The sequence below is a fragment of the Recurvomyces mirabilis genome (assembly GCF_035927965.1).
Source record: "Recurvomyces mirabilis strain CCFEE 5264 chromosome Unknown scaffold_20, whole genome shotgun sequence".
NCBI classification, from domain to species: Eukaryota; Fungi; Ascomycota; class Dothideomycetes; order Mycosphaerellales; family Teratosphaeriaceae; genus Recurvomyces; species Recurvomyces mirabilis.
Window position 1 is genome coordinate 64697 of NW_027041954.1, and position 13315 is coordinate 78011.

The 13315-nt window shown below is 54.8% G+C and overlaps 6 protein-coding genes across 6 annotated transcripts; 3 read left to right on the forward strand and 3 right to left on the reverse strand.

Moving 5' to 3' along the window:
• Nucleotides 1–1676: 1676 nt before the first annotated feature.
• LTS14_007277 (uncharacterized protein) lies at nucleotides 1677–2452 on the forward strand (the record flags this gene model as incomplete). Its single annotated transcript, XM_064839969.1, has 4 exons — nucleotides 1677–1784; nucleotides 1836–1858; nucleotides 1913–2111; nucleotides 2147–2452. The coding sequence occupies 4 exons, from the start codon at nucleotides 1677–1679 to the stop codon at nucleotides 2450–2452; spliced, it is 636 nt and encodes a 211-aa protein (XP_064692290.1).
• Nucleotides 2453–2454: 2 nt separating this feature from the next.
• Nucleotides 2455–4343, forward strand: LTS14_007278 (uncharacterized protein; the record flags this gene model as incomplete). Its single annotated transcript, XM_064839970.1, has 4 exons — nucleotides 2455–2627; nucleotides 2682–3706; nucleotides 3762–3955; nucleotides 4008–4343. 4 exons carry the CDS (start codon nucleotides 2455–2457, stop codon nucleotides 4341–4343), a joined length of 1728 nt encoding a protein of 575 aa, XP_064692291.1.
• Nucleotides 4344–4661: 318 nt separating this feature from the next.
• On the reverse strand, nucleotides 4662–5636 carry LTS14_007279 (uncharacterized protein; the record flags this gene model as incomplete). Its single annotated transcript, XM_064839971.1, has 1 exon — nucleotides 4662–5636. One exon carries the CDS (start codon nucleotides 5634–5636, stop codon nucleotides 4662–4664), a length of 975 nt encoding a protein of 324 aa, XP_064692292.1.
• A 615-nt stretch (nucleotides 5637–6251) lies between these two features.
• On the forward strand, nucleotides 6252–9500 carry CDC4 (SCF ubiquitin ligase complex subunit cdc4; the record flags this gene model as incomplete). Its single annotated transcript, XM_064839972.1, has 1 exon — nucleotides 6252–9500. One exon carries the CDS (start codon nucleotides 6252–6254, stop codon nucleotides 9498–9500), a length of 3249 nt encoding a protein of 1082 aa, XP_064692293.1.
• A 905-nt stretch (nucleotides 9501–10405) lies between these two features.
• LTS14_007281 (uncharacterized protein) lies at nucleotides 10406–11428 on the reverse strand (the record flags this gene model as incomplete). The annotated part of the gene is made up of 2 exons (XM_064839973.1): nucleotides 10406–11240; nucleotides 11418–11428. The coding sequence occupies 2 exons, from the start codon at nucleotides 11426–11428 to the stop codon at nucleotides 10406–10408; spliced, it is 846 nt and encodes a 281-aa protein (XP_064692294.1).
• Nucleotides 11429–12086: 658 nt separating this feature from the next.
• On the reverse strand, nucleotides 12087–13299 carry LTS14_007282 (uncharacterized protein; the record flags this gene model as incomplete). Its single annotated transcript, XM_064839974.1, has 2 exons — nucleotides 12087–12941; nucleotides 13000–13299. 2 exons carry the CDS (start codon nucleotides 13297–13299, stop codon nucleotides 12087–12089), a joined length of 1155 nt encoding a protein of 384 aa, XP_064692295.1.
• Nucleotides 13300–13315: the final 16 nt, after the last annotated feature.

Consider the following 13315-nt stretch of genomic DNA (forward strand, 5'->3'; position numbering starts at 1 on the left):
ATTCAGGAAAACAATGTACCTCAGCTGCGGCTTAGCGGGATCGAGCAGTTCGATACTGGCACCATGGTGCTGGTCACAAGATCTATTCATCGTTTACAACTCGACTCCCCGCAGATCCGTTGGTATAGCCTCTCGTAGTGTTCTGGAGATTTGCTGCAGGTGCTGCACAGACAAGCACTGGACCATGTTGAAGATCAATGTCTCAGCCTTGGCTCCAGGCAGCTGCCCATCACTGCTTGCGATGTTGCAGAAGCTCACGCCAGGACTTGATGCTTGAAATGTTTAGACTATCGGGACCGCCTGATGGAGCCATCAGCGATATCCTGTCGAAGGAGGTGCACTTCTTCCCGCCAAGCTCGCTCAGATCGCTGCTAATCGCGTGCATGACCATTGTGCTGATTTTCACTCGAAGATGTTGTCCTCGTAACATCATTGTCTGAGGCCATGGACAAAACCAGCCCCAAGCTGTTGTGCATCCTCCTGTGTTGTAGGGTTTGGCCGTCAAAGCGAATCTGTCCTCCGAGAGCCTATATCGCCGCCTACCCTGCCGGGACACATTCTCGAGCTACACAGGAGTGTTCTGAGAAGCGCGTTGACGTGATTGCTGTTGATTCATGCGCACAAGATCTGCTTAAAGCGTAAAAGGTCAGTATCGTGGTCGAGGTGAAGTTCGCTCGCCATGCGGAGATCGCCGTTCCAGTCTGGTCCAGACGGAAGAATGCTCAGCCGCAGTTCCTCACCTGAACTTCACCATCACCACAATCGGCGCAAGCACTGTGGCGTGCTTTTTACTCCAGGCAGTGAATGGAGTATCTTTTCTCTGTGATGCGCACTGGTAGTAGGTGTGAAGGAAAGAACGAAATGACGATAGCGACAGCCCTTCCCTTAGACTGCTGAAACATGCCTGAACATCTCCCAGCTAGGAGCCGAGCGTCTCTGACCGCCCCAGGCTGCACCGAGAGCGACATCCTGAGCCTTGGTCATTGTCGTAGCTCAGTGTCGATAGCTGGAGCAGAGGGAGCTTTGTCGTGAGGTGGAAAGGCCGTGAGCCCTGGAGGCCCGTTGGCATATCTAAAAGCTTTGAGACGGATCTTGCAGCCACAATACCCCGGATACCACAGGCATCGTAGGTAGCACGATGTGTGGTACATCTGTTCACGCTTCTGTTGATTGAGCCGTGGCCGTGTTCTCGTCAGGCCTCACCTTGGCCCTCGGACCACGCTGTACGGTCGACGAGCATCGTCTGCCACGGGACAGGGAAGCGCAATTAGAACCATTTGGCCACGGACAGACTCCATCGCCGTTGGCTGTGTATACTACTCAAGTCAAGACAAGGTGAGAAGTTGCGTTGGAGAGTCATGATCGGACCAAGACGCAGTAAGTGAATGTACAGTTTGAAATTTCGATCACTGCTATCTGCTTTCATATCTTATGCATATAACGCTCGAAGTATGTTCCAGTCCTTCATCAGATGTCGCGACTGCCTCTTTCATCAGACACCACATTCGCGCGTTGGCCAACCTCACTTGTCTGGACGTCAGCTCATCACACCTCACTTTCCACACTTCAACTCACTTCTTCCACAACATTCTCCAAGTTGTTCGCACTACGACTCAGGGCTACGGAGAACACACGACATCGCATCAAAAGCAGCAGTGGCTGCGCGTGGCCACACCATGGCAACCATACAGATTCAGAGAACGCGAAATGCACCGACCATCACCAAGACAGCCATTACTCAGAAGCAGAGCCTCGAGATCGTGCAGACCATGCTGCATGGCTCGGTATGTTTGAAAACTTTGAGATCAGGGCATTTTAGCTGACTTGTGGCATAGCTCAGCACACTAGCATATCTTCGGTGATTCCATACTACGACATGCTGCAAGCCCGGCATACGAGCTGACCAGTCTAGTGCTCTGTTCGCCGAGAATACATTCGACACACAAGTCTACGACATGGGGCAAGACGTATACTCTTACAAGGATTACGCTGCGGGCAAACTTACCAGGAAAGCGAGCCAGGCGAATCCTCCGCATACAGTCATGCGCATCCTTCGCCGCGGTCGTAGTAGACGCGCTGACAAGTTTCTGGACTGGTTGGCAAGTATTCCCGTAAGCACCAGGTTTCTAAAGCTGACAGTGAACAGGAAAGGGGTGCATTTGTCGCGATCAAGGCTGGCCATTTGCATGCTCTGCAAGTCTATGTCCACGGCGACCCTGACGACCGCTCCAAAGTCCTCGAGACGTACACCTTCACATTCAAGTACAGTGTCACAGACGCTGATCATGTCGATGTAACGGGCGTCGAGCTGGACACACCTGGTAGTCTTATCAGCCTTCAAGCGACTAACACTGCGTTTCAGTCTATGGTGCGGCGACTGATGACGATGTGTCCAACGCTGCCAGAGCTGCCTGGTCTGTCTTGCTATTCCTTTGCATATGACCACGACTGATAATGTCTGCAGCCCAAAGATATGTGTCGATGGAGCTCTTCTACGCCCCCGGTGTCTCGCAGTACAAGCCAAGAGATTTTGTGCCCAGTACGATCGACACACTTGCACTTCCCGTAGCGGATGGCTGGGACAGGGAGACGATGGCGCTTGCTCCGCTTGATGCTCGATTCCATGGGTGAGACTGATGGCCTTCCCTGTTGCGCTCTTACCATGCACTGACATCCTTTAGCTCAACTATGCAGATCATGACGCTGGTTGACCCAGCTGCCAAGAAATACACTGAGCCTCCAGTCACGTACTACCCAGCGATCGTCCAGTATACTTCCAGGGTCTCCAAAGCAGCAATCCTGGGCTTGACCGCTGCTTCGGGATGCACCGACGAAGTCCAGAAAACGGTCTGCCGCTCCGATTCGGACACCGTCACTCCTTCAACGATCGTGACCGAGCTCAATAAGCAGAGACAGAATGTGGACGGGGACGTACCGATCACTCACAAGCTTGTGCAGGCCGCATCAGAGGATGCCTTCCCGAAGCCTGTGATGCCGGAGACCGAGCCTCAAGAGACGCCAGGTCCGATCTTCTTAGCCTCTGATTCGAACACGGCCGCAAGGATGAGGCCGTATAGACCTTCTATACCTGCTGCGGTGAGGACCCACAATGCTGAGAACGTCGAGTCACAATCGAGCAACATTGCTGGAATGCAGCATGCATTCTGTAACATGATGCATCCGGAACATATCAGCCAAGGCGAAACACAGACACTCAGTCAGATGACACAACCACTCGTTCAGAAAGGCCGGAACACAAGCCTCGGTCACTCAGCTAGCTCACCACCCCAGGTAGCCTTGCCAAGCACAGCGAAGCGCGATGCACTCATGTTGTCGCCCTCCAAAGCCAGCAATCTCAAGCAAGAGCAACGGCAACTGAAGAACACTGCCATTGAGATAATCAAGCACAGCGGAAGACGCGACCTAAAAGGTGATCTCGTGCTCTGCCAGTGCGACCATCACAAGGAAGAAGATGGCATGGTGCAGTGCACATACTGCAAGACTTGGCAGCATCTGCCATGCTACGGGTATACAGGAGTCGACGATCCACGCCTACCAGACGAGCACACGTGCTACCAGTGTTTACTTGACAAGGACGAGCACGCCACCCTAGTTCGACTACAAGACCTAGCACTGAAGAGACGGGTGATGGATTACGCCATCCAGCACGGCTTCAGGTCGCAGAAGCAACTCGTTGATGATCTCGGTAAGGTGCATCTAACTCCGCTCTGTCATGAGACCTCACTGACTTTCATCCACAGAGCTGCAGCCACGTCAAGCCCCCACCGTCATGGCCTTCTTGAAGACAGCCGGCTATCTCGTGGATGCCTCTGGTGCCCACAAGCCAGGTTATGCTGCGTCCCGCAAGCCGAGCCTCGTGGCGGTCATCAGCGGCCCAAACCATCAAGATATGCTTCAGACTCTTTTCGATCCCCTCGCACTAATTGCACATCATGTAAGACATAATCCTATTGTTGGCTCCAACGAAAGGCACTGACAAGCCACAGTACAAGCTGCCAGCCAGGCCAATGACCCAACTCAACCTGACGCAACATCTTCTGGCGTCCCAAGCACCCGACATGCCACCGCCTGCCACACCTACGGTCCGCCATCACAAGGGCGTATCTGCCACACCAGGTTCTGGTCTCGACATTCGTGCTTCGATGGCACCTTACGAGACACCAAGTCGTCCTCGCGGCCAAGCTCTCGCTCCTCGGAAGCGTCCTGCGGAAGAATCGGTTGATTCCAACTTCTTCAAGCGCTTCAAGAGCATGCAGACGAAGTGCGTCCTGGATGCGAATGGCATGACCTCGAGTCCAGCGTTCTACACTTCCGATCTGTAGATGGCTGACCACGATCCAAAAAGTCCTGCCGAAGGAGTGGGGCCATCGTAGTACCGCGATAGTGCTGCGCATTGATATCGTGATATGTTGGAGGAGAGTTTCTGTGGTATATAACGAAAGATCTGTATGGGCCAACAGATGCACGGAGATCTACAACTTGTAGATGTCTAGTGAATGCAACGGCTGTATTACATCTGTGGCATGGTCAGAGATATCACTTTTCTGGCAGCAATTACGATATGTAGACACGAACTGTGACTGCTTATTGATGCACAGTCTTGAGCTTGAAACAACGTCTGCCCTCCCCATCGAAGCGAATCAGGCCTTGACCACCACCCACTCTCTGATAGCCGGCTCCCCATCCTCTTCCTCCTCCTCCTCCTCCTCCTCCTCCGTTCGCTCGAGCCACTGCTCCATCACATCCCCATCACAAATCCATTCCTGCTCAAATCTGGAAGTCACACCACCATCCCCAAATCTATGTGCCTGCCGCATCACTACTCGGCGCCTCGCCCGCCTGTAGTCTAGCGTGCCCCAGAAGGTCTTGAGAGGATGCGTTGTCAGGATCGTAAGCTCGACAGAGAGGCTAGAATGAGCGAGAGTGGCATCAAGACGCTGTAGTTGCGCCACCATGGACGGGAGAGGAAGCGCCCGAAGAAGGCTAAGAGGTTCACGTAGCTCATCCGGGCACGTTGTGTCGTATACAACGCTGTCGTGCAGCTTGACATGCCTGACCCGATTGGCGACACCGAAACGAGTCTCGATGGTCTGTAGGCAATCGCGAAGGCGCAGCCAGACTGCTTCGGCGATGCGGGAAACACTCAGAAGTTGTTTGCCAGTTCGTCGCCCTTGATTGGGTGGAGCTAGGTCTCGTGGTTCGGCTCTCCGGACATGAGACCAGAAGTTCAGGTTGATTTTGGCATTATGGACGTGCCTTTCAGCCCAGACTTTGAGGTACTCGTCTCGAAATTGATGATCGACGAGTTGTAGCCTCGAAGCGTACTTTACTCTGCCACACTTCCACTCTTTGAGGTTCCTCGCTGTGTTATTGTATATCTCAGGGAGTTGTACATCAGAGCCAGGTAGGATGTTGTAGCCTTGGTATAAGTTCTCGTAGACCTGTATGCGCAGTTCACGTGGGAGGTCGAAGAAGCGGAATGCTTTTGGGTTGGTCGCCCGTGGCGGTGTAGCATCTGTAGACTTCGTCTCCGGAGGTAGTAGATCTGTCTGTACGCCATGTAGAGCCAGACTGTCATACTTAAGGCCGAGTGAGATGTCAGTACTGGAAGTCATCATGTCGTTATAAAACAGCGGTCTGGCCACTGAGGACGGAATCTGGCGAGGCTGTAGATGCAGTGCTTGCCAGGGCTTCGGGATAACAATGAGTCGGCGAGTGACTCGCAACGAGATCAAGACTATCGTGCACTCCGATCCATCCATGTATTACTTACCGACTGCCTCGTCTAATCCATCAATGTAGAATTGTGCGGTGTTCATTGCACGAGAGGAGAAGTGGCTACCAGTCGCCTCGTCAAAAGATAATTTCGGACAGCCTCACATTTTCGAGACAGGTTACCAGACTCATTTCCAACGCTGCTATACTCGTGGGAAAGCCTATCTTGTCATCGTCCGCTACAACTGAGCCTGATCATGAGCCGTCGTTCTGCTGTCTCTGTTTATTGTTGTTTCATTGTGATCGTGCATGTTTGTTTGCAACATACTCTCGCACAGTGAAGGTAGGCGGGCACTTCTTGTTGGTGGCGGCGCTTGGCTTCGGAACCGGGACTTGACTTCTCCACATTCGCTCCTCCTCCACCCACGGAACCACAGCTACTCTCACACCCGACTCTCCTCCTCCTTGCCTTGCATGAGAGTCTGACGGTGCCGGCCACATCTCACTTCCCCACTATGGCCTCACCCAGACGTGTTGGGCTCGGACTGAGCACAAACCAGGCCTACGTCCCCGAACACGCCCTGTCCACAGCACCGGCATCACCTGTCGACGACCAGGCTGGTGACGTCGTGCTGCCCATGAAGGAGAACGTGACCACAGCTGAGATGCTACCACCGCCATTGAACAGTACCGTCAGCTCGCTACAATACGAAGACGCCATCCAGGAGACCATCGTCACCACTATCACCCGTACACGCACTTTACTACCACCGATACTCACGCGTCCACCCGTCGATCTTGCCGACCGTGACGCGAGACAATATGTCCTTGCTCATGCACCCACGCCAGCACATCTCAGAAGCGTCAAGATTGAGCAGGATGGACGAGTGGTCACGCTCGAGGAGGCAGCGGACCCCGCGGCTAAGGTGCGGGCGTACCAGGAGAAGCAGAGGAGGATAAGAGAGCATGGTGGCACTATACGTGAAGCAGCAAGACGGGATCGAGACTTTGACACTCCACTACGGCCAGCGCAGGCACAGAATCGGCGAGTGCAGAGCGTGAGGGAAGGCAACGGCTTGAAGCGAAGTGCTACTCCCGTGACCGTTCAAGATACTGCGGAACTCGGCAGTTACGAGCGGAAGATCAAGAAGCCACGCTCCTCGCTGCAGAGAACGCAGTCATCTATGGGCGAGCACCAGTATCTCAATCAGCGAACCTCTGCGGGAACATTTCAGCTGCCGACCAACTTCTTTTCGGCTTCACATGGCGAGAGCTCTTCAACAGCACCTGCCACCAGGGATGAAGACTCAAGAAGTCGACTGCGGAGGTCAGCCATGTCGCGTGAGGACATAGACGAAGGCGAAGAAGACGTACAAATGGCGGACGAGGATGCCGAAGATGCCGAAGACGATTCCCAGCTTGGCCCACCTATGTACGGCATGCATAAGAAGAAACAGAAGCAACGTGAATTCGATGCCGTTTCGGGTGCTAGCAGGCTATCCGGTACTTCGACACCTCCCACCGCAGAAGACGACGAGGTGGAAACAGGTCCACAACCTCACCATCCTGAACGTCAACGTCCTCAACTACAAAATATCTTGACTAGCTCGCAGCAAGACGCCAGCCTGCCTAGTCCAAGCTTGTCGCCGATAACAGCGGCGGCCAATGCTGCTCGTGCACGTAACCAGTTCGAGGAGTCCTTTGCTAGCCACAATGATCTGGAAAATGTCAGTGTCGTGTCGAATCTGGACCTGGATGATGAGCGAAGGGCGGCTTTCACGGCTAACAGCCACATGTCTGCACCCAACGGTATGCAGCCACCACACGCTGCAGCTTCAGCACAGAGTCTGTCGGTCCGCGATATACCCAAAGTGGTCGAGTTCTTCGACAGTATGCCCGACCAGCTGAAGACTTATATGATGTACCAACTGCTTCGTCGTTGCGCGAAGCCTACTTTGCAGATGGTCGCTGGTGTTGTCAACCCTGCGCTGAAGAGTGACCCATTCTCTGTGCTGCCAAAGGAGCTGGTTCTCAACATCACCCGCTTGCTCGATGCGCAAAGCATGTGCAGCGCAGCTCAAGTCTCACGAAAGTGGCGTAAGACGGTCAACGAAGATGAGACAGCCTGGAAAGATCTCCTCGACCGTGACGGATACGTGCTGCCAAAAGACGAGCTCCGGAGAGCTGTAGAACAAGGCTGGGGCTGGCAGCAGCCTGGCGAGTTTGGTGCCGAAGAAGATATTCGCGAATCGTCACGAACACAGACCCTCAGCGACGATGAAGAGACTGCCTCTTCTAGCCGCTCCAAGAGAAAGCTGTCCGTGAAGAAATCCAGATCCCACCGCTCCAAGCCTCAGGCCGTCGAGCTATGGCGTAGGAAGTTCAGAAATGCTCAAGGTCCCGAAGGCTACGCGAACGCCGCCATCGAAGCTCTACCACACCCCAGCGCAGGCCTCCCTTCGCTTCAAACCATGCATCTTTTCAAATCACTATATCAACGTCATTATCTCATTCGCAAAGCATGGATGATGGAAGAATCCCAGCCCCAGCACTTGGCCTTCAGAGCGCATCATCGTCATGTGGTTACGTGCCTCTTGTTCGACAGTGACAAGATCTTGACTGGGAGCGACGATACGAAGATATGTGTCTACGATACGAAGACCGGTGCGCTCCGAAGCAGGCTCGAAGGCCATGAAGGTGGTGTCTGGGCACTACAGTATGTTGGTGATACGCTTGTCTCTGGCTCGACCGATCGCAGTGTCAGAGTCTGGGATATCAAAAGCGGGAAGTGTTCGCATGTCTTTCAGGGTCATACGTCTACTGTGAGGTGTTTGGTCATCTTGCAGCCTACGCAGGTTGATACGGATGCTGATGGGAGGCCGATTATGATGCCTACTGAGCCTCTTATCATCACTGGCTCTCGCGACTCGACACTTCGCGTGTGGAAGCTGCCCAAGCCAGGCGATCCAAAAGTCACCCATCACGCACCTCCCACCAACGATCGAGACAACCCCTACTTCCTGCGCTGCCTCTCAGGCCACCATAACTCGGTGCGTGCGATAGCGGCCCACGGCGACCGTCTCGTCTCCGGATCCTACGACTGCACGGTTCGGGTCTGGAAAATCTCCAACGGCGACCTAATCCACCGCCTCCAAGGCCACACCCAAAAAGTCTACTCCGTCGTCCTCGACCACGCCCGCGACCGCTGCATCTCCGGCTCCATGGACAACCTGGTCAAAGTCTGGGACCTGCAGACCGGCACCTGCCTCTTCAACCTCGAAGGCCATACCTCTCTCGTCGGCCTCCTAGACCTCAGCCACGACCGCCTCGTAAGCGCAGCCGCAGACAGCACGCTCCGGATCTGGGATCCCGAGACGGGCGCCTGCAAAGCCACACTCTCGGCCCACACAGGCGCCATCACCTGTTTCCAGCACGACGGCCAAAAAGTCATTTCCGGCAGCGATAGGACGCTTAAGATGTGGAATGCTCGGTCGGGCGACTGCGTGCGCGACCTCCTGACGGAACTTAGTGGGGTCTGGCAGGTGCGGTTCGATGAGCGCCGGTGTGTGGCGGCGGTGCAGAGGAACAATTATACTTATATTGAGGTTTTGGACTTTGGGGCTTCGCGGGATGGCGTGCCGAGGGAGGCGTTGGGGCGGAGGGTCTTTGTCGATTCCAGGGGACGGGAGACGGTGGAGATTGATGCTGCGGCTGCGGTTGCTGCAGCTCAGGCGGATGGGGTTGGTGATGCTGCCGCCGCTTAGGTGGATGGCGGCTCTGGCGTGCAAGGGGTGCAGGTTCCGCCATCTGGCAATGTGGCGCCATTCGGTATACCTTCCGCCTCTGCATGTGCACCCTTCAGTTTTCGAAACCGCTGCATACTATCATGAATTGGCCTCACCGATATTCTACACGACGAATCTACTACCAAGCACCCCACTCACCATTATGCCTATCGACCACAAGGAACGAAAAGCAATCAACGGAAACGAAAGACGAGCCCCACCAACAAACCATAGGAATCCCCACGACCGATCAAACATCCTTACACTGCACGCAACTCAACGAAGAAAACGCGCGTTCCTCGGACTTCCAAGGGGCAATCGGAATCATGCTTTAGGCAGACAGGCGTGGTAGGGCATACATGTTCAAATATGCAATTCAGGGGAGGGACGAACAGGTGTTTAGGGCGTTCATGATTATATTGACAATGATTTGGGCGCCGCTCGTGATGACAAGACAAGCATGATGATGGGAGTTTAGTCGATATCCATTGGTCTTGTTGCGTGTTTTCCTTGCTACTCTCTGCATACAGCTAGCTCTCTCTCTCTATACGTGTACGACGGCCAGAAAGGCATGAATGGAAAAGGGAATATTTTATGGAATTTAGATTCTCTGTTCGGGTCCCAGGCGTGCTATCTGATGGAATATGGGGTCCACTGCTTTTGTTGTACACGATCCAGGACCTGTGAAAGGCGTGAGAGGGCAGTAAGGAAATCCATTTTGCTCCGAAAGAACTCACGCCGCCCTGGGTACTTTGGGTATCGTCCAGAACCTACATATCACATGCTACATCGTGACATTCATGTCTTATCACCCCGCAAGTGCCAACATCGCTGCAGTCTTCAAATCCACAAGAAGCCCACCATGCTCGCTCACCAATCCGGGCTCACCGCCCACCACTCGCCCGCCGTTCAATCTCCTCCTGCACCCCAGCCATCTGCGCTTCTTCGTAGCCCGGCGGAGGCTCATCCGGAGGCGGAAATGCCTGATCTGTAGGCTTGGGTACTGGCCTATCGTCTTCGACTGCTATGCCGCTATCTCTTTGCACATGACTCTGCCTCTGCCTTGGTCCCGCTGAGGTCGTCGCCGCAGCAGCAGCAGAAGAAGAAGAAGAAGGAGGAGGAGGCACCATGACGGGACTTAATAACGGTCCTGAGCTCTCCTCTTGATACGCGGGGAGCTCATCCAAATCCACATCCGGCATCCCGTTCGCAGTACTTCGTCCCGCAGCATCTGATCCCGACGCATCGCCCATCCGACCAACCTCCATTGCCTGCCCCAACCGCTCCTTCACCCTCTCGAACCCGGTATGGAAATCGAATGCCCCGCCTTCTTTGAACGTGAGCTTGATCTCCACTACCCCACTCCCAGGCACGGGAATGCCTCCACCGGACGTAGGCTGCAACAACGCCATCCAGACATTCGGCCCAAAGAACGGAGCCGTGACGTGCGAATCGTGAAGATTCAGAATCGGCGCGGCGAAGGACTGGAATGTCGTCGTTGGTTTGTCCGGGAGGTAGATGATGCGGCGGTTGGTGAGGTAGAGGATTCCGGAGGCGTGGGCAAGACTGTAGGGTTTCTGTTGTTTGGCGGGATAGTGGCCTGGGGTGGTGATGTTGAGGCCGGTTCGGGGCGGGGAGGTGAAGAGGATGGTTTCGTTTGGTAAGGGGGTGAAGGGTGGGGTGGTGGTGGTGGTGGTGGAGGGCGAGAGCATTACCCAGCTGCTGAGATGTGAGCGGAGGCGTTGGGAGGTGGAGTGGGAGCGGGTGTGGGAGTGATTGGAGGGTGGGGTGGTCATGGTTAGGGTGCAGGTGGGTGACATAGTAGGCAGGCGAGTGGTATTTGTCGTCGATGAGGTAATGAGGTGGTAGAGACGGGTGGGTGTGGGCAAGACTTACTTGATGGACATGGTGTACTATATAACCAGCCCGCCGAGCGAGGCAGATGCAGGTGCGGACTCGATGTACAGCACAGTACTCCTCTTCCTGTATGTCCCGGGACACAAACGTCTGTGCAGGCTGGCAGCCTCACATGCAAGTGCTGAAGCTTCCCGAAAGGCACTTCAGTCCTTCACGTGGGTGACGTGGATGGTCTGGACGGGTGGCGCTTTCGGTCGCTGCTTCCCCGTTGCATGAACCAGTGCAAGGTACCGCTGTTGGACGAATGAAATGGCGTGATACAGTACTATCGAAGGCGTAAGTGTCATCTGAATCATGTCAATATTTGGGGCCCGCTCACCGTGATCGAAGGGTCCGAAGGTTTGCGGGTTGTGGTTGGAAAGAGACGTGGGGGAGGGCGCGTTTGCCGCGTGAGATTCGCTTCGCTTCCACTTCCAGGCGCGCGTGACGCGGGGCGCAAAATGCGGAGATCGCCACCGTTGCAGTACTGTATGCCGACAGTCCTATCATGATACTAAAATGCTATGGCTAGGGCTAGGCTGTAATACTAAGCGAGTGGTGGTCCTCGGCGAAGTGGCTACAGTGTACATCATCGCAGTCATCGTTCCTTCAGTACATAATGCTACAGTAGATTTCAGATCATACTCCACCTCAAACCCCTCTCAACCCCTACCGCCTCCCTCTCCCCATCAAATTACTCCTCGCCGTCGTCCCCAACCGATGCACCGCCGCCCTCTTCTCCCAAACCCCACTCTTCCCCTCCACCACACTGATAATCTCCTCCGCGACCCTCGTCGCAAAACCATCCCTTCCACTTCCCCTACTCTTCCTCTTCGACGCCGCGTCCAAGATCCATGTAAAAGCCGTTCGACGCCTCTGTCTCAGACCGAGAGGGACGGGGATTTGGAGTGCGACGCCACCGCCTGCTGCACCGCGCTGGCTGCGGATTCGTAATAGAGGGGCGACGGAGTCGAGGGCGAGGGTTAGGTAGAGGACGGGGTGTAGAGGGAGGTGGGAGGCTGGTGGTGCGCCGGGGAGGAGGGGTCGAGATGGGTTGTAGGTTGGTGCTGGGGCCGTGCGGAGCGTGGTGAGGATATGTGCCATGTTCCTCTCGGCCACGGATTTCTTGCCGTCGATCATCATGAGGTTCGTCACCTGGAGTACTACCGGGTCGTGGCGGTGCTTCAGATGCGCATTCGATGGGAGTGGTAGAGTGGGAAGTGGGAACTTGTGGCCCTTCTTCTCCTCCTGCACGATTTGAGGGGCGGTGGATTGCTGCTCTTGGAGTTGTGCGTAGCTTGCGCGCTGGGAAGCACTTGGAAGCATGGAAGGGTCCAGATCTGCTGCACCGCTCTCTGTGAAAGCTTCTACTCGTCGTCTGGCAAATGTAGAGAATGAGCGGCTGCTTCCTGGAGTGTTCGGGTTGAGAGACGGTTTGGCATTTTGTGCTCCTTCGCCTGATTTGATCGAGTCTTTGATGACTTGAGGTGCGGTCTTTCTAATGTCCTTCTCATCTGCTAGGATCTTTGCACGATAGTCAGTATATCGTACGATGTCTCTCATAGTATCACCACTTCCTTACCTCCTGCACAGGCGTCCCAACATCCATATCCGGTCCCTCCTTGCCCATGATTTTGTCCATCTTCGCCTGCTCCTCGCTCACATGCTCCTGCTGTTGCATATTGGGTCCCACTTCCCCTTGAGCATCCCCCGCACTTTGCGATGCTTGAGGCAGGGCATTGTGCTTGGGATTGGTGGCATACGCTCGGTATGAAGAAGTGGTCGTGGCGGGTCGCTTGACACCAATGATTGAGGCCGTCGCTCTGACATGAGGGCGGAAAGCTAAGGCCCTGGCGGCGGATATGGGGTTGAGAGGCGGCATTGCTGTGTATATGACG